General features: G+C 35.1%; 1 protein-coding gene across 1 annotated transcript in view; it reads right to left on the bottom strand.

Annotated features, from left to right (window-relative positions):
- Window positions 1-7,407: 7,407 nt before the first annotated feature.
- The window catches only part of FGF10 (fibroblast growth factor 10), a 65,675-nt gene continuing 52,633 nt past the window's right edge, over window positions 7,408-20,449 (bottom strand). The window contains exons 2-3 of the mRNA XM_074855438.1: window positions 14,088-14,191; window positions 7,408-10,446 (exon numbers count right to left, since the gene is read on the bottom strand). Coding sequence (XP_074711539.1) covers window positions 10,249-10,446; window positions 14,088-14,191 — 302 coding nt within the window. The 3' untranslated portion in view covers window positions 7,408-10,248. The remainder of the gene's footprint in view (window positions 10,447-14,087; window positions 14,192-20,449) is intronic.

Genomic DNA, 20,449 nt, shown 5'->3' with positions numbered 1-20,449 from the left:
TTATGTTGGTCATTACAGTGCATTGGCAAGGTTCATGTTGTGCTCCTCTGAAATACATGTAGTATTTTCTTCCAAAGCACAACTGTATTTGCATGATTACTATGTTTTTCTCAGTCACTTTGTTTCCTAAAATAATGAAGTCCTGTTTAGAGACTATACTTCAAACAGGTAAATACCAATTTACTTCTAATTCCTTCCTGAACCTATTAAGTGAGAAAGATGTTCTTTGTTCTGAGAAGACCATCATGATCACATACTTTAGGGATTATGTCCGATTGCTGTTTGGTTTGGATGCCAGTCCTGAGTCTCCTCATTACAAGTATTAAGGACACAGCTGCTAAAATCATTCTTCTATAAGGGCTTGACACCCTTTCATTGTCTTTCTCTCTCTGACCACACTTAAAAAAGAGTGCTCCATTCAGACTTTCCATGATGTGTCTTAGACAGGTTACTAGTCTCATGATACTAGCTGTGATTGTTGCCTCTGCCTTCGGTATGTCTGCAGGGGTTTTGTTCATGTTCCTTCTTTTATACTGAGGAAAAATAAATCCTCTAAATAAAAATCCATATAGTTTTTACTTTATTTTTCTCATAAATCACTCTTTGAATTCCACTCTTCAGTAAGGACAATAACCCCATCCTCCCTGATACAGATTAGAGGTATGTGTACTGATACTTTAATGATAACACTCTATTTATTGTTGGCCGTCATGTTTCATCATATCAGACAAGAGAGTTCCAATCATACTGGAGCAGTAATGTTTCCTCTCTTACCTTTTATTGTTTGTCACTTAAAACAATGGAGTTTTGATGAGAGAAGTAGCTGTGGCTAACAATTGTACTTTTGCTATGAATAGTAAACTGATAGCAGCTAAATATACAGAGAAATTAGAACATCTGCCTTGGTGACTTTGAGGTACAAGGCTTTGTCATATGGATTTGTAAAAGCTGTGAACTTTAGAGATGGGCATTATCTTTAAAGGATGCTGATTAAGCTAACTTTCTACCTAAGTTATAGAAGCAACTGTAGGGGATAACACTGGTGCTCCTATGGAGTGAAAAAAATCAAACCATAATGAATTTGTCAGGAAACTATCAGTGGCATAAGTCTGTGTGCATGTGTGTGGTATTTATGACTACTGGGTATAAATATTGTTACACTGTTATATACATTAACATAGAATTAATTTAAGAAAAGGGAGTTTAGGATGTGTAGCATACTATATATTTTATGATAGATCCATATCTTGTTGGTGCTACAATTAACTAGAAGAGTAATTTTACTCTCTTCTTCCTGTATTTTAGTTATGTTGAGTTCTTGCCATGCTTGCAGAATCTAAGCAGTAACAGAATAGTCATGAACATTGTATTCTTTCCCGCTTCTCTAGAACAGTCCTTCTTTTCAGGGCTTATATAAAATGGCGATACAGTGTGAGAAGAAGAAAATGTGAGTTGCTGAGCTTTCTTCAGTATAAATAGATGAAGTATAATATAATGTAGGGTCAGTCTGTCATTTGATCAACTACCACACTTTAAAAATTAACAAAAGAACATAAACATAGAACAAGTACTGCAAATTATCAGATCATCAGATCAAAAACTTGCATTAAACAGAACAAATTGATTTACTGATTAATTTATAATGCTCTTAGTGATAGCTGAAATAAGTAAAGGTTCTTGGACAGTATCTATAAATCAACCAACACTAGGACACATCACATTTTGAGGAAGAGTAGGTTTATTCACTGCAGCATTATTCTTTCAAGAATCACTGAAAAATATAGCAATTATCTATGAAAATTATCTGTTGCTTTTTGTGCAAGTTGCTAAATGTCAAAAAGAGCTGGATACCGACCTTTGCATATTGTAACTGACCAGGTCAGTCTTGTTTCCTGCAATAAGTGTACAATGGAAGCTTGAGTCAGACCCAGATTGCATCTCTCTGTATTGCAGAGAAAAGGGACCAAATACCATCTTGCTGACATTTCCTGGAAGAGTTTATGCTCTGCTGAAAAAGCTTACACTTGGGCTGCTTTTAGTCACTCTGATTTCTTTTAGTTAGATTTTAGCTACTTATGTTTCTTTGCTGTTCAGCACTGCAACACACTTGGGTAAGGTAATCGGGGTGGGGGAAGGGGAGGAACTGCATGGTTCTGGGTAATTTTTTATAGGACCTCTACATGTTACTGGCTTGAGTTTGAGCCTGTTGGTAATAATTAAAAGTTATGACTGCAGCTGACTGCCTAGTGTTTTATATAGCTTCAGCTGATGATTGATAGAATAACGTAAAATATTGCTATAAGGGACCTTGGAAGAGAGCTAGTCCATCCTCCTGTCTGTGGCAGAATCCACAAAGTAAACCATTCCTGATAGCTCTTACATGCTTAAAACTCAGAAGGTAAGTTGCACAAATATCCCAATCAATTTACTTCAGAGCTCTTAGTGTTCAGCAGATTTTTCCAAGTATTTAAACTTGAATTTACCTTACTTCAGTTTGATAATTTTGTTCTTAAACTATTTGTGGTGAAAATAGGGATATTTTATTTATCAACATAACAGAATAGCCCAACTGGACATGTATTAAGAACCAACACAACCAGTTTTGACTGGTCTCAAGATATTTGAAGAACTAGTCTAATCTAATGGCTCTGGAAATAAAACAGTTTCCTCAGTAGTAACAGTTCTACCTCAAAGTCAGATGAGGCTAGACGTAGGGGACAATATGGAAATGTTGTCATATGATGGTCACAAGTATTGCAGCTTTTGAGAAGAGCTCAGTCTCTAGGATTATCAATACAGGATTATTCTGCAGAATTTGTTACTAGATACCTCTTTCACTGCAGTTTGACTTTGTAATATAATATAAATATTTTGGGCAGAAATGTTTAAGTATTTCTTATGTAGTGTCATAGTATCTTGATCTTCTTGGACACAGATATCACATGTAGAGTAGAAGATAAGGGTCTGGCTTTCTGGGATATGTTGTATGTACCGTGTCTATGTTTCACAAATGACTTAGGTGCATGTGGTCAGTCTGAGTGGACCTGGGCATGCCCAGCTACTGCAATACTGCTTATGTGTTAATCTGCATAAGAGCAGCGGCTAGGTCAGTATTTTTTGGAAGTTTAGAAGCTAAAATGGAGTTACTGACATGCCAAATAAAGTATGAGAACAACTGTAGTGTGCCAGACTAAAAACTATCCTCTAAAATGTTGTGCCTCCAACAGTGAGCATAAAAGTGTGGCAAGAGGGATAAGCGGAAGAATGGAGCAATTTTCTCTTAAGTACACTTCCAAAGTCCAGCACCAAGAATCTCAAGTACTTCCTGGGCCAAAACCTGGTGTCTTGTCTTAATAGTCCTCAGTGGACAAGCTGAGACATCTGTCCAAAGATCACTGAAGTCCTTTACGGCAAAATAAATGACAAGTTTGAGGAAAATGCAATATATGTTTCACCCCAAGCAGAACACCAGTCACACAAGTGCTGAGGACTAGTCTGCTCTTCCATCCAGTCCTGTGTGTCACAGGCAGTTTTCAACAATGATTGTGCTTGTAAGATGCCACCTGTCAGTTTTCATTTGATTTTTTTCACAAGTGAATTTTCAACCTTAGTACTTAGTATACATAGGGCATGGTGTTAGAAACCTCATGCTGTGTGGCATTTATGTGCAATGAAGAAAAACTGTATTTGGTCAGGACTCAGACAAGAATTCCAGGGAAAATGTTACAAGAATGAAAGGGAAAAAACGCGATTGTCTCAGGTGACTTAAACTTGGTCATTGTCACTTTCTGACTGTGAATAGAATTTGCTTCACGTTTGACATCCGTACACGTAATCAGAGTCAACTTTGCTGTGAGTTTAATGTGGAGAATGGTTAAGACACTAGAGCAATCAGGGGAGCAAAGGGTCTATCATTGCTTCTGGATAACTGACTTCCTCAAACTGGAGGCCTAGGCATTCATTTACAATTCAGTGGTGGCTTTCAGTATGAATATAGGTTGAACCTTGCTGCAGAATTTTGTATTGAAGTACTTTAACTGTCCTGACACTGTACTTTGCCACTGAATCTCCCAATTACCATAGAAATGTAATAACATGGCTATCAACAAGACTTTTCTCTCACACTATATCATTCACCTCAGAGCATTTAAGAAACAATCAGTTAAATAAATGAACGAATTAAATCTTATCAGTCTCTGTCAGGCAAAGGATACAATACTCATTTAGTAGGATAAGCAGAGCCATATCTCTTCTTCTAAAGCTGGAATCTTTTAGCTTAATCTATATTTAAGTGGGCATAAACTCTTTGTGATATCAGTAGCACTCAGTAAGTCAAACTGGCTGACCGACCATAAGGAAGAGAGGAAGAGAAAGAGGGTGACCCTCTTTTTACAAGATTGCCAATATCTTTATTCCATTTCATCACTGAAATAAGATCCAGTCATAGACCAGCATAGGTCATGTATTGACTACCAATTAAGAAAAGCAGTGAAGACTGTAAATAACAATAATAATATCATATCCTTTCTTTCTGTTTCTCTTCCCTTGAGTGAACCGAGGAGAAAAATACATTTTCATTTGCAACGTATCTTGTGCATAGTGGTTGTTATAATAACCAAGCTATCCTTACAGCGCATATTTAACTTTTGAACCTAAGTTGCATGTTTACTAGTAAGTATGTGGGTAGTTTCAGGAGACCTAAGGGTTATCAAAACACTACAGTATCACTGAATTTCTGTGTCATCCTCTACATGGAACCAGAAATCAGAGTCTTACGTCTGTAGCATTAATGACAGTGTGCTGCAGACGTCAGTCATGCAGGTTCCCTCAGTGAATCATTTATGAATCTTGTTGTTTGGGGGCATAACCACATATATAAAAGAAGGAAAAAATTGCAGGAAATTACAATAACTTGACAAGAAATATACTGCACATAGCAGTATAAGAGTAAACTGAAAATTATATTTTTCAAGAAGATTAAGTGAAGAATGTGGTTTTTGAGCTCACATTTTTAGTGCAAGTTTTAAAATTTAGAATAACACACACGAATATTTATGTTGTGATTTTTATTTACATCCAATACCCTCATTTTTTATTGTAATTTGTTAGAAATACTACCTGAAAAGTCCCAGCCTATTGATCCTAACATATAGAGTTTTGAGTTTTTTTCCCAAGATTCTGCTGTTCCTGAACTAGTCTTTCTACAATTGAGTATAAATAAAATAGTTTTTTCAAGTAGTTAATTGTATTTAAATCCTACTGATATGTATACTAGAAGACCAAGCTCAAAACATTTTGATTGTCCTGAATGAATTATTTCAGTTTGGAATAATGTTAAATTGTATGTACAGGGTCATGATAAGGCAGTTCCTTTTCTGACTGTTGTCTCAACTTGTTAAAAAAAAAAAAAAAAAAAAGAAATAAAAGAGAAAGTGAAAGTGCTTATACAGTTTTGTGATGTACATTTTGGAAACAGGGAGCTGAGATTTCAAGAGTGATCTCATGCAAGAAAGTATACAAATTAGCTGGGCATCATGAAATTACTGGTGCAGAGTGATTCATTTTTCATCCTGCTCAGACATATCTCACTGAATAAGGCAAGTTACTGCATGTACAACATTGAATGTAATCTGTTTTTTCAGTTATTTATAGCTAGGAAAAAGGTGCAGGTTCAGGTGTAGACCAATGTTTGGCCTTTTCCCAGACTTTTGTGAAGACTATTAACAAATGAAAAGGTTAAAAGTTCATTAAGCCATTAGTAAAACAGTTTCATAATCAAAAAAACATATAACATAATTTAAACCAAGCCACAGAATAGTTTGAATGGTGAAATAGTACATCTGGAGCTTGAATGAATAGCTGCACCAAAGGTATGCACAGTCTACATCTCAGCAGTAATAAAGAACCTCTAATATCTTGATTTTTCATTTACTACATTATCACAAGATAAATATAGAGTGTGAGCTTTCAAGTAAATATAGACTCTGTTTTTTCCACTGTGGTACATTATCTATATGCTATCAGTGCCCTAAATGTTTTGCACAGAACTATCCAGTGGAGTATTTTGTGGGGGTTTTTTTTAGATATTGTGGTTTGGACATGGACAATGGTGTTATAGAACATGTATTTCTGATGTCACCACCACCATATATATCCATTTATTCAATTGCATGAGTTAGTATTTTGCATTAATGAAATAGTATACGATGGCATTGCTAAAGATCCTGGTGAGGAGTTTCAGGATTACAAATTCTCCTCATTTATACTTCAGTAACTTAAGAGATCAGTGCTCTCATATCAGTTACTTGAGGCTTAGTCATGGTTCCTTTATTTTGCCTTTCACATGAACATATTTTCTTTACATTGTTGACATGGGGAAAGGCTATACTACATTTTTTTTTCCGGGATTAGTGAGTGAAAAGACATCAGTCAGGAATCTGAGATTCACCAAGCTTCATTAGAAAATCCCAAAACTTATTCCAAGAAAGTACCCATATAGTTAAGTATGAGGTTCAAATTTCTGAGCAGGTATGCATAACTATAAATCACAGTCTGATAGGCCCAAAGCCAATTAGTTTCTCATATTCTATTTCTTGCTTGTAATGTGATGGGAAACAACATTTTTTGCATGTGTCTGTTACTTTCAGTTGCACTGAAATTGTTTCAGTTGATCTTTTTCTGAAAGATACTGTCAGTAATCACGCATTGACTAGCTGCAGCAGAAAATGTGTTTGTGTTATATATTGTACTTTCTCCAATTTAATAGGAACTTAGGAAGGTGAATTCTGCCCCACAATCTAACTTAATAGAGTAAATAATGTTTCTTGATACTTCAAAAGAAGGGCTGCCTTCATGCATTAGTTTCAAGATCACTCCTTGAAGCAGTTACAACTGATTGTGTGAATAGACATTAGCAGAGGCGTGAGTTACGAAGTTGTGCTCATACACCGGTATTCTCGTATTACTAAATAGCTTACTAACCTTTAGTAAACTTTATAACCTGAAATGTCTTGCATGAAGTCTTATATAAGATGTAATGATTTTTCCATATCTAAAGTTTACTTTAAAAATGTGAGTACATTTCTTCTTCCTAAACCTGTTAATTCTTTCATCAAATGTGCTTGCTTTAAATTCATTGTTTTTTCCACTGTATAAACTAGGTGGATTTGAATACTTGCAGGAAGAATCTAAAGCATTTGGTTGCTATTAGTGTGCAGATTGCTGACTCACACATACCAAAAATTAAAAAAACTCACAAATGTTCAAGTGATTTTTGTTTTGTTTTGGGGCTATACAGCACCAAACCACATCCTGTAGTACAACAGATCTTCCTTATTTTTATTGTGCAATATAATTTCAGGTTAATAAAACAAACACGGACGATACTGTTATTGTCTTATCCCCAAATTTTATTATTTTTATTTAAATATAACATACTATACATTGTTGCTCAGTAATTTTTTTCCCCTTTTTTAAATCCCCTCCTCTGTTTCCCTTTTGCTCAGGAGTCTGTGTGCTGAGGATGACAGAAAACAGAGCTTATGGTTGAGTACCTGTGATACTCTAGATAGAGTTTCTGCAGTTTGCTCCCACTACAGTGGGTATTACAGTATACCAAACACACAGGAATCATTGATTCCTTCAAGGTTTATTTTGGTTAATATTCTGAAACCACTATTCATGTCACAAGTGGCTCCTGACTCACTTTGGAAAAGTGATATTTCCCGATTTTGGCCTCTGAGCAGCATGGTGTTTTGAGTACTATGATAATATTTATGCATAATCTCTCCTCTGACCAAGTCATACAGGTAATTCTGTTAAAAGAGTATTTCATTTGTACGCTAAAGTAGTCATTCAATACTGTATTCTTCCAGGCTCACATTGAATGTTCACTGCAGGTCCATTATGTTGTGTCAGTTTTAATTATCGATTACAAATTTAAATAACAGAAACTTGCTTTTATCATTGTAGTTAAGATTTGCTGTGACCTGCAATTACATTTAAAATCTGAAATTCATATTTCCCTTTCTGGAAAAATTTTATTTGTGAAGAAGAAAGCTGGAGATAAAGTTCCATGAAATACAATATCAGCTTTCAACTAAAATGTTGTCTCTCAATGAACTGTTTTAAAACAGTTGACTTCATTTAAGGACAGGAAATATAATCTGACCATTTTGTATTTTATGGGAAAGCTATTATTTTTTGCTTTTTTAAAAAACAGCTAATATTTAAATAACAGATTAAGATTGAAGTGCTGGTTAAACATTGACTTAAATAAGTTATAGAAGATTCCAACACCACCAGCCTTTATAGAGGTTAAACATTCTCAGAAAGACATATTATGCAAGGCTCTCCTTTGTACCAAAATACAGTTTCCAAACAATAAAAATAAAACCAACTTTTTCACAACAAGAAATGTTGAAGATAAAACTGCAGCATCAATATAATCTCATAGTTATCACTTAAAGTATTTAGAACAAAATAATATTATACTACTTTTGTTTCTTACTAAAGACACTGCAAAGGCTTACTTATTTAGTGGAATACAATGTGAAGACAGTGGTACAAATTGTTTGATGTACTGTTTTCTATTTATCTGCTCTAACAAAATGAATCTCAATATGGTTACATTGGTGAGCTATCCAGAGCTCGCTAAAATTACAGAATAAAGCAAAACATAAAACAAACCTTATGTACCTTTAATTGAACAGACTTCATATTATGCTTAACTTTATTATACTGCAGTTGCTGAAGTTAAGCCATGGGACTAGTAACACTTCATAAAAGTGTGCTGGATATTATGTATTTTGAGCCTTCAGTTACTATGATGAATACGAAAGGCATGCTAAAGCTGGATACCAGCACGGCTTTTTTGGTTGGTTCTCATATATAATATACATGTGAGTAATAATCTCTGATAAATGCATGAGCATGATTTTGGATCTCCTGTCCCTCAGTCCTTACCTAGGTATCACTCTCACTACATGCCCGTAATTCTATAAGCTGGTAACAAAGACAAATGTGCTGAATGGGCATATTAATTGAATAAGGAGTGCAGGACTGTGTTGCCTTCTTACTTACCTTTCAGAGGTCAAATTTTACACTTGGGAATTATACACTGTTTAATTTTAACATTTGCAATCTCAGTGACTTTAATAGGGCTGTCCACATCTAGCTTCCAGCCCTATGCTTGCTGCAGAATATTGCACCGATTGCAATGCATTAGATCTCAGTTCCAAATTGAAATCAAAGTCAGATGAATATACACACAGATGCATTGACACCCAAGTACAGATGTAGCCTCTTCTCTGAATTTTAAAATAGCAGAAAGACCCCTTGAACAAAGTATTTCTTGAAGTTTGTTCTTGAGTACTGATAAGTAAAAAAATTTCTCCAACATTAAGACACCCAATACCATAAATCCAAGCACTGCTTGTTTGGTCTTTTGCTTAAGTGCAAGACAGTTTAGGAAAAAAATGGATTATACACATTAAATTCTGCCTTTAAAGCCTTGTCTAATACCTATTCTCAGAATACTTCTGAGGTTTTGACATTTTAACCTATCAACCTCTCTGTGAAGTACTGAGAAAAAGGGAAAATAACAAAGAAGCAAATGAGGAAAACATTTCAAATCAAAAAGATATTTAACATCCTATTAAATAAATAACTTAGAGAGAAACAAAAAGAAATGAATTTAGAACATACAAGCAAACCATACTATTCGTTTTGTTAGAACAGTTTTACACTACTTTGCTTATATTCCTTAATTCTATCCATTCTTCCACAAGGCTTCTCCAGAAATATCATTATTTGTGCATATGACCCAAGTGCTTCCAGTAAATGCTTGCGTGTCTAACTGTTCATTGGATCACTAGGCTTGAATGAGCAATTAAGTTCTTTGATATGAGTTAGTATTCCATAAATAACTTTCCCCATGAAGATCATTCAACAGCTTGTCTCATGTCCCTTATGTTCTGTTGCAGAGATAAAAAAAAATTGTTCACACTGGCAATAACTTCCATCCCATTTGATCCAGCTTGTATCTTGATTATAAGATATGACACCAAACTAAATAAAAGTATTTCATGTGCCAGCAAGAAGTACAAAACCTTCAAAGGCTTCCCCTGCTCTCTTTTCAAACAAGCAGATGTCTGCATTATTCTTTGCAGTTACTCTTCAAGAAGATTACCAAATATTCTTGACATAAGAGCCTTTGGTTCAACTGCATCAATAAAATAGTTCCTTCATCTATGACATTACTACCATTGGAAGAAAGTGAGCTGAAGTGTTTTTCCTTCTTGTTTTCTGTCCTCTCTTTGTGGCTCCCCTTCCATTCAGGGCCACAAACATTTGCCTTCCATTGTGCTTCCAATTTAAGGATGCATATGTATTATATCCATTTTCTTCTATTCTTTCCTTCAGTTTGCAATCACTGTTAAACTCCTTCTGTTAAAAGAAGAAAACAAATACATAAATTCAGAATAAACATCATTCAGAGTTGCAACGTACTGAAGGTAAATAGTTTCTAAAAATGTTTTGGAAGATTTCAGTGTTGTATATGTGACATCGTTTTAGGATTCTACAGTGTATTTAAAGTTTCTCTCTGTCCATAGCATTTAAAGCAACATCAGTTAGAATGCAAAAAGTGAAATCAACCAAAGACAATCAATTATTCAGTGCATAATTATAGCAGTGAAATGATATAATTCACTCACAGATGAAATTAAACTTCTTTGTGTTGGATTATGGTAACAATATTAAGTCACATTCTCAGTCATAAACTCAAAGTATGAGATAGCAATCTTGGAATTATTCATCATATTTCAGTTCTAACAAATATAACCCTTAAATATCTTGAATCAGATTACTGATACCATATGTTAAACAGATATATATGGCATAGGCTTATTTAAAGTAAGATCCTTTACACCACACTGACCATGAAAAAGGGCTTTTTTGGATGCGCAAGTAAGTCACTGTCATGCTGCTGTTACGATGGCCATGAGGCCTGTTTACTTTGCGGACCTGAATTGGGGCTTAGTCTAAAAAGGAATCATGTATGATCCTGTACCTTATTGACTAAATAAACTTGAAAGTAATTTTGTGTGTGGTACTAGGGATTAAGGTTCTCTGTTTTTAAAGGAGAACCAGTTGTCAGTTTGTTAGAAAGAATTAAAATACAAGCATGTGGGGGCATGTAGGGGGAGACTATTTTTTTCTGTAATGTTAAATGCACTTTTACACAGATCTTCTCTATAATGAAGCCAAGAATGCTTTGTTTTCACAAAAAAAGTAATTCCTACATAACCCCCAGTTTTGTCAAGTTACTTATATTCTGTTTGGAAGGCTTTTGAAAATGGGACATTTATAACACACTTAAATTACAACCAAAAATTAGCATTTTGTTGTTTCTGCATTTCAGAAAATGGTATTTCACAGCTCAGGCAGAAGCACGTCAGAATATCAGACTACGATGAACTAACTACATGTGGTATTTTCAACATGTCTACAAACAGGACGAGAACTAAGTCTGAATAATAAAATTATTTTCATGGTACAGATACAAATTGCAGGGATGTTTTATCTTTTATTATGATCAAAATCCTTAGATCCTCAGGTAATAAAGATACAGAAAGTATCCACGTTAATAAAAAAGGACATAAGAATATGAAAAAAAATACATTTTCCATTCCTATTAATTTAAATTAGAATTTTAAACTAGTTAATATTCAGTACTTTGATGCAGTAAGAAATTTTGGGTGTATAATTAATGTTTTACTTAGTTGCTGCTAAGATGGCAGACCACGTGCTTATGTTTTCCTAACAGAATTCCACATATTCAAATTCAATTTGGCTACCAAAATGCTCTTTGACTTTTGGGATTAGTAGTTGAAAAATGCCTGGCACAGAAGACACTATCAAGAGAAGACTACAAAATGACCCTTGGTATTGCCTGTATTCACAAAGCTACATATAGAACATCTAATATTTATTTACTGTAATACCCCCCCCCCCCCCCGGTGTCAAGGTATTAAGAAGGCAGGTGGCCATCAATCTCAGTTCTAAACCTAACTTCTATCTGCCAGCAATTTATTTTGTTAAAGAAACCAAATAGTGAATCTTATTTTTCTCCCTCATTCTAACCAAAGTCAGTCAAATGGAAAAATATTTGATAAACATAGAAACAATCTTACTTTACTTGTTTTCCCAGATGCAGAATTGTACTCAAATCCAAACTTCTACCTCTATTCTTAGATAATAAAGAGAGAACAGATGACATTGTGATGTGGTTAAGAAGTCTTATTGGCAGGGGTCTGAGTGTTAGCCCAGGACTGATTTGCTCACTTCAAACAAATTTCAGCATAACCCTGTACCAATGTCTATTGTGCACATGTTTAAGAGTGTTTTTAAAATTTTTATTGGTTCCGTTTTTCATATCCATCTGCAAGCTGCCACACTGTAGTAATATGAGTCTAACTGCAACTCTTGGGAGGATGGGAAAATAATAACAGAAGCATTCTTGAAATCTCTGAAGTATTATGGAACAGGTTTTGATAAGTCATTATGTTGTGATTTTATGATGTGAATATTGAGAAATTATCTCAGCTGGAATTAAAAAAAAGGCTTTCCACATTTGAATCCTCCTGTCACCACTATTTCTAGTACACTATCAATTACTGAATCTTATGGCAGCACTTTCCATCTACGGTACATGAAAACTGCTTTGACTTCTTTTGTGTGTATACAGGGTTGGTGCAGGACTGAGCAATGATCATCCTGTATTTCTGACCAGTGTAATTCTAGAAATTAAAATCCATATTTACAGCAGTTTCAGGAACATTTCTCTGTTCTGGTCTTTCCTTAATGTGATTCTCTGTCCAGAAGTTTAGAAAGTCAGAAGTAATCTTTTGAACCAGAAGTGACTAGCCACAGTGCAGATGAGGCAGGCAATTTATATGGTTTGTATGAACTAAACCCACCCTGTAGAAATGCCCCCTTAAAAAAAGAAGACCAAATGCCTTCAAGCTCCTTGAGTCTCAGTTGAGACTGACATTTGTTATTTTCAGCAGAGGTAGGAGGCTTAGCTACATTGCCCGAGCATAAACCCAGTCTGAGTACCTATCTGTGATCTGCTCTCTTTAAAACCTACAGATGTTCTCAGTACGGAGCAGTCTGAAGATTGGTTCATAACCTTTGCAGATGACTTAAATAAGTTCATATTTATGTGGGCTCAAACTCACTGGAACTGGCAAAAAGTTGCAAAATTACAAATCAAGCCAGATGTAATACCAGAATAATCTGGTGTTTGTGTAACCATGTGGATGTGTGAGGGTACACTTGAGTTTAGTAGTCAGATTTATAGATCATATCTCTTCCTGTAAAAATATTTGGATAGCTACAGGGTTTTGTTGGGTTAGTTGTTTTTTGTTTGGGTTTTTTGGTTGGTTGGTTTTTATTCCCCCCCACCCCCCCCAGGTATCAGTAACCTAAAACACAAATACAAATAGACCGTATATGGACAATTTTCAACCAATACCCAAATTCTGCTCAGTCAAAGCTTATTTATCCGCTGATATATATGTCTGCGTCTCTCTGTACTGCCCAGAAACTTGTGCATTAATTAATACAGTCTAAGTTAAAGATGGCTAGTCTAGAAATCTTCGAAGTTGTAGTTTGAGAATTTTGTGTGTCTGCTCCACTAGCTGAAGTTTCCAAGATTTCAGGTACACTTTATACCCCCCCTTCCAATTACTGTTAAATGCAACTCTACTGCAGAAAACCAGGGAAAAACAACCTTAAAGATTCCATTTCGTAGGACCCTCTCCATTGGCCACTACTTAATAAGAAACCTGACTGAAACAGTAAGCATGATAAATCCTAACAACTGCTCTGGTACAATATGAGCTTAACAAATGACAGGGAGCCTGTGGAGGGTGGGGCTGCTGCTTTGCCAGAGTATGAAATTTTGATGAACAGCACATTTCAGCTTTAGTTAGTAATAATACACAGAGAAATGCGGTTTTCAGTAGGTAAGAAAAGGAACTGTGCAGACTACTGCAATCCATTTGGAAGGTAAAAATACTTACAGAGCCGTAGACTTTTCCCTTCTTGTTCATGGCTAAATAATAGTTGCTCTTAATGGACTTAACTGCCACAACTCCAATTTCTACAGATGTTATCTCCAGTATGCCTAAAAAATAAAAATTGAGCTATTTAATCATGTCATTAGAAGAGTTTCTCACTATAGAAAAGTCAATAAACCTGAAAAATATTAAACTAATATTCAGAACAAACTGACCAACAAACTTCAGCAAAATTCTTCTCTAAACCATTGCAAGAATATACACAAACATTGTTTCAGTTAACATGTTTCCTTTGCTAATCCTGCATTTTAAACCCCATAAATACTGAAATAGCTTCATTCTTCTCAGCATGCATTTAACCAAAATTTATCAGAAGGGACATCTGAACCACAGCATTAAATTAAATCTATAGCATATGTCAATAGAATGATAGATTTACCCCAATCTTCAAAACCAGTGGTAAACTATTCTTTGTAGGACATACAGATAAACTAAATCTCTTGGCTGCACTGAGCTGATACATTCACTTTTTGGCAAGTGTGTTGACAGTTTGGGATATAGTAAGACTAACCCTAACGGCCACATTATCTTTGTCTTTCAGATATCAGAGACATTTTGCTCTGTTTGTAATAAATATGATTCTTTTTTCTTTAAAACAAACTCTTTCTGGGATACTGGATGGCTCAAGGGGCCAGTAATGGGAGACAGAGCTTTTCATGTCTATGTTTTCTGCCCAAGAGCATACTGATTTGGGAGCAGCAGAAATTATTACAACTTACGTAGTGAGGTTAGAGATCCCTTCTCAGCTATTCTAGTTACTACTAGAGTAACTGGATGGCTATGTTGTTTTGGCATTGAGTCTTAATACAGGATAAATATGGCTCCAACCAAATAACTTCTAAATGGTTTATCCAGGTAGTATGTCAGTCTCCAACATTTCTCCTGATAATACCAGGAGTAGTAGAAGTCAGAACAATAGCCCATCTAACTTAGTGGTCACTAAGGATCTACCAATGGGGAAATTACAGGAGGGGCAAAAGTGTTGAGAAATTGTGAAGAACATCCTACACCAAGACAACAAATAATGTGACGAATAGATCAGCTCAAAAAACATTGATGAGTTGCTACCTGCTTAAAAAAAAAGAATCTGCAATAATTTCCTTCTAAATATGTTCTATGTTTTTTGTCTGAGCGGGGTAGTACTGGAAAATTTATATGTTTTTTCATTTACTTAAGGATTCCTTGTGGTAACCACATCAGCTGAAGCCAACAGTGTAACTTGGTATTCAGTGCTTTTTCTGGAAATGCTGATTTTCTGTCCCTGAAACTGAATGCAGTCTTTTCAGACTGTCAAATCATGTGGACTTCAGTGTGCAGAGGAAGAAGTTCTTTCACTGTAAATTTTTTTGAAAACGGCTGCTTTATGTACAATCCAAAAGCCATTCTGTATGGCCTTTGAACCAGTCTGTGCAACTCAGGAGTGAAGGTGTTACTTGTCTGTTACTAGAAGTAGAAGCTTTGATGTTATCTGGGCAGTGGCTGTGAATCAAGCATGAAAAAGTAATAACTAATTTTTATTGGGAATTAAACTGATGACATAGTTGATGCATGTGAAGAAGAGAGAGAACATCAAACTAGGCAGTCTAACGTGAAAGACTTCCTTTTATCGTCAAGAAAGGAGAGGTGTCCTTTCCTGGATGCATTTTTAAATATATATAAAATTCTATACTTATATAAATTTTGATATGAACATCTATAAATTTCACTGCAACTACCAGAGGCTTTGTGTTTACTTAGCAAGAAGCATTAGGTTGGCCACAGCTACAAGGTCTATAGTCCTTGCATATGAGAAAGGCTGTGATAACTGCAAGATAAAAAACAGTAGGTCTAGGATCTAGTAAAGCTCTTCAGAAACTGGACCATATTAAACCAGAAGTAATATTAAAAAAAAAGTTTCTTGTCCAAATCTATAGAATGATGAAAGTGGAGGAATATTTTGTTTAAATATTGACATCAAAACACAAATATAAGTGTTGATAGCCACAAACGATCGTGTATTATCTTAAAAAAAACCACAATAAAGCCTTCTGCTCTAAGATTTTTATGGTAAGATTCTTAATGGAAGCATGAAAAATCAGCAGTGCTAAGGACAGAATTGCACATATAAGCTAAGAAAACTTCACCTATGCTGTGAAAGACCTGCATATCCACTGAGCTGTGTGAGAACAATTCTGCACTAATCCTCTCCCAGGCTTGAAAACCAGACTTGAACAGAATGAATGAACAGCTGCATATGGCACTGCAAGTCTGCTACCTGTGAGGGGGGTAAAAATAACAGTTCCCAAAATAAGCTCACTCCATCATCAGTAGTATCCACTCAGTAGCAGCAAAGGCCCTTCTGATGTCTGGAGTTGCCTAACTACTGCAAAGCAGAAAAGATATGGCCAGTTATTTAAATTAGAACTCTAAACACAACTTCCATTAGTTACTTAAACGTAATGCTAGCTTGAGAATTAGCACAAGGTGCCTACGGGGAAATAAGAGGAGCTATAATTTAGGGGAAGTGTGTAATCTAGAAAGACACAGAAAATACGAGGGAAGAGTCAGTTAAGGCCCACAACCTACTTTAAGACTAAATTGTCTACTGCTGCAAAGGAGCCATATATAATTTTCCATATGTAAAATGAAGAGAATTATACTCTCTGATCTCAAGAGAAGTTGCGAGGGCTCCTTAATTAGGTCTTGATAGTCAGGTCATATATATCAGTGTCATGCCATTGATACAAGCAGTGAGTCCATACCAGCCAAGGCCCATTATGCTTCTATTGCTCTTAAAATATTGCTCATTTTCACAGCAAAGCCAAAGTTGCTTTCTTGATTTTCTGCAAGAGCATTAATACAAAGCACTGATCTTTAATATTTCTCTCCCATGGCATATGTCCTAAATTATCTGTGCTCAAAATCAAACAGACTTAAGTGGAGTGCCTTGAGTTATGTGGATGACAAGCTATTAGAGGGTAAGAATGTGGTGTGACCACTGCTACAATGCCCACTTCTTTTTACAGGAGTGACATGTTTTTTTGTATTTTCCCTGCCAAAAACTGATGAGAAAAATTTAGTTAAATCTTTCTACAGAAATTAATTGCTGCAACCCAAACTGTGGCACCAATAAAACTAGGCTGGATCTATTCCTAACAACAGCAGGGGAAAAAAAAAAAATATACTGGCATAACATGTAACATTATTAATTTTTATTTTGAAATTGATTAAACTGAGTTATATTTTGTTATATTATCCTTATAATAATAACACCATATTAGACTATTTCAATTGACTATTACACTTGCAGCTGAAGGAGAACAGTGCTCAAATAAGAAAGTTGCACTGAATTATCCCATTTTAAGTGTCTTGTACTTGAATGATGGATATACATTGCTCTTCAATACAATACCTAAGTTAAAGCAACAGAAGTATTCATATAATTCAGGAAAATTTAGTAATTTTTTCTGGTAAATTTTGTTCACAATCTCACACTCCATTATATCCCCAGTGGAGCAGCTGAATATAGGTAGTAACATTTCTATTATATCCACAGTAACTGGCTTGATTATTCCTGGTTACGTTATTTGACTGGAGCCAAATGTAGATGATTCTTTGGAACTATTATTAGTTTGATCTCATCACTAATGATCCTGGATTTATTCTCACTGAGTGTGTTTTGAGTATTTGGAAGTTGAAAAAGATATAATTTTCAGGGACAATTTTGCATATTCTGACCTCTGCAGTATTTTGCAGAGAGAAGGAGAAATTTTAATGGCTGTTTCTCATTCAAATGAATTTATTACTCTTGATCTATTACTGCTTGGGTAACAGGGACATAATTTGGTACTTAGCTACCCTGTTACTCTCTGTACACCCCAGAGACTTCACTGGAGTTACATGCTAGTTACAAGCACAGAACTAGCTCTTGTCTAGATTGCAAATTATTCAATATTGTTTACAGATTTTCTCGAATGGAGATTCTCTCATGAGTTTGATAGAAATCTACTGAAAGCAATAGGAATCTTTTCATAGATGTCAGTGATGTAGACATGCATTTCAAAGGTCAGCATGACAGCACCAACTCACTTGACATGGATCTACAAGCAGAAGTCATAAGGACTTTGCAGAACTTTGAAGCAGACTGGATTTAAATCAAACACCTTTGATGCAAGGGTGAAAATATGTGTTTGATTATTCTTGAGTCATTATTAAATTCAGCAGGGATGTATAGACAAAAGAAATTGAGACACAGTATGAAGCTTAAAACTGTAGTTTCACCATCTATTGAAGATGAGTTCTTCAAGGGCACAAAAAATTTTGTATTTACTTCAGGGTTTATGTAGCAGAGTCACAGGCCATGACTGGACTTCTATACTACTGCAATAAAGGAATAATTTCCACGGGCTCTCAAGATTAACTCTGTAAAATTTCATATTCTGTAATTATGCAGGTTTGGAGGTAAGAGCCTATGTGTAGTCATTGACAATATGGTCGAAAGGATGCCAGACCACTGTGGGTACTCCACTGGCCAAGCTATTCTTGGCAGATGATTGTTCTCAGACACCTTCAAAAAATGAGATTCTATGACCTCCTGGGTAACCTATTCTACTAGCTACCTTAGAAAATTTTTTTAGCTTCCAACTTAAATGGCCTTGTAATTCAAGCCAACTAATTCTTGTTTAAACTGTAAACTAACATGAAAGAGATATTTTATCTTTGCAGAAACCTTTTACTTATTCAGGAATTATTATCACACCTACCTATGTATCTACCAACTTTTGCTCTCTAACCAAGACCAGTTTTTCAATGCTTTCCTTAAAGCTTTCAGGTTTTCTAGACCTTTGAACACTCCTGTTGCTTGTCCCCACAGCATGGCCATAGTATGTTTACTGAAATCTTGCCAGTGTTGATACAGGAAGGAACATTTCATATTTTCTGCAAAGGATATATGCATACTTGTACATTTATGCATACTTCCTTTTTTTTTTTTTTACAGTAATATGATAATACTAATACATGTTTGATCTGTAATCCACCACCCTCAGATACATGGAAGAAATGTAAGCAACCATTCCTCATTCTATATCTGCATATTTGGTTGTTCCTAATTAAATGTCATACTTCACACACGCCCCAGTTAATGTGCTCTTGTTTATTTTGTAATTTCTCTAATCTCTCAGTGTTGTTTTGAGTTCTTATTCAGTCCTCAAAAATACTTGCAACAATTCGAAGTCTGATACTGCCTGCAACTTTTATAACCATATTTTCAATTCCTTTGTTCAAGTTATTACTGAATTTTTGATTAGGAGATATCTTGAAGAGACTCTTGTTGAACTTGATGCATCTGTTTAGATGGCAGTGAGAAGCTGCTAATTCCTGAGTATGGCTTTCCACACTGTAAGACTTTCACTAACATTTTGCTTGCTGACCTTGGTTAAGAGAATATTGTTAGAGATATTAGTTTCAAAAATCTTTCCCAAATTTATCTATCTTCTGCTTCTCTCCTATACATTTTTATTTCATCACAGTTGAAACTTAGGTTGGTTTGGAATTCTCTTTGATTAATTCTTTGATCAACTCTTTTTGGTTAATAATTTCTTAGGTGCTTATAAACATATATTTAAAAATTACTTTTCCCATATTTTTTCTCAGGATATGCTGACTTGTCTCTAGGTCTTTGTTTTTTCCCTTTTTAAAGTCAGATATTTACTACTTCCTCAGTTATATGGGGAGTCATTTTTCTCCTCAAGTTTTCAGAATGAATCTCCAGCACTTGGCCAATCTACTCAGTAGAGTGACTAAATTTTATCAAGTAAAAACCAGATAAATCATGCAACTGGTTTTGACTTTGTTCTTCTTCTGTTCTAACCAATGTTAGCTTCTCTTTGGAGGTCCTGTTTCTCTTCTGTGAAGACTGAAACAAAAAGGCATTTCAATGTACTTCCTTGTATGTTTCTTGTATCTGATTTTCTACCATTGCTTTGGCTCAGGCATTTCCATGCCTTAAACTTTTTTCTCAAGAAAATTCTTAAAGTAATTAATTTCCATGAAATAATGTTACTTCTAGTTAGGCTTGATAATAAGCACTACAAAAAAAAATTAATATTCCTGGGGGGAAAATTCTTGTTACTGGTTACTCATGTCTGGTTCCATGCTTTCTAGGAACTTGGAAAGGAAAATAAAATAATTAAAAGAAAATAAAATGCTGTGGCCTTCATTATGGTTTTAAAACAGATAGCACACTATTATTTTACAGCCATAACTCTATAAACTTCAACAATTACAACTAATCCCCTTTGACCACATCCACTGTAAAAACATAG

The sequence above is a fragment of the Strix uralensis genome, chromosome Z, assembly GCF_047716275.1.
Source record: "Strix uralensis isolate ZFMK-TIS-50842 chromosome Z, bStrUra1, whole genome shotgun sequence".
Lineage (NCBI taxonomy): Eukaryota > Metazoa > Chordata > Aves > Strigiformes > Strigidae > Strix > Strix uralensis.
Note: the sequence above shows the minus strand (reverse complement) of the source record. Positions and strands in the feature narration are given on the sequence as shown.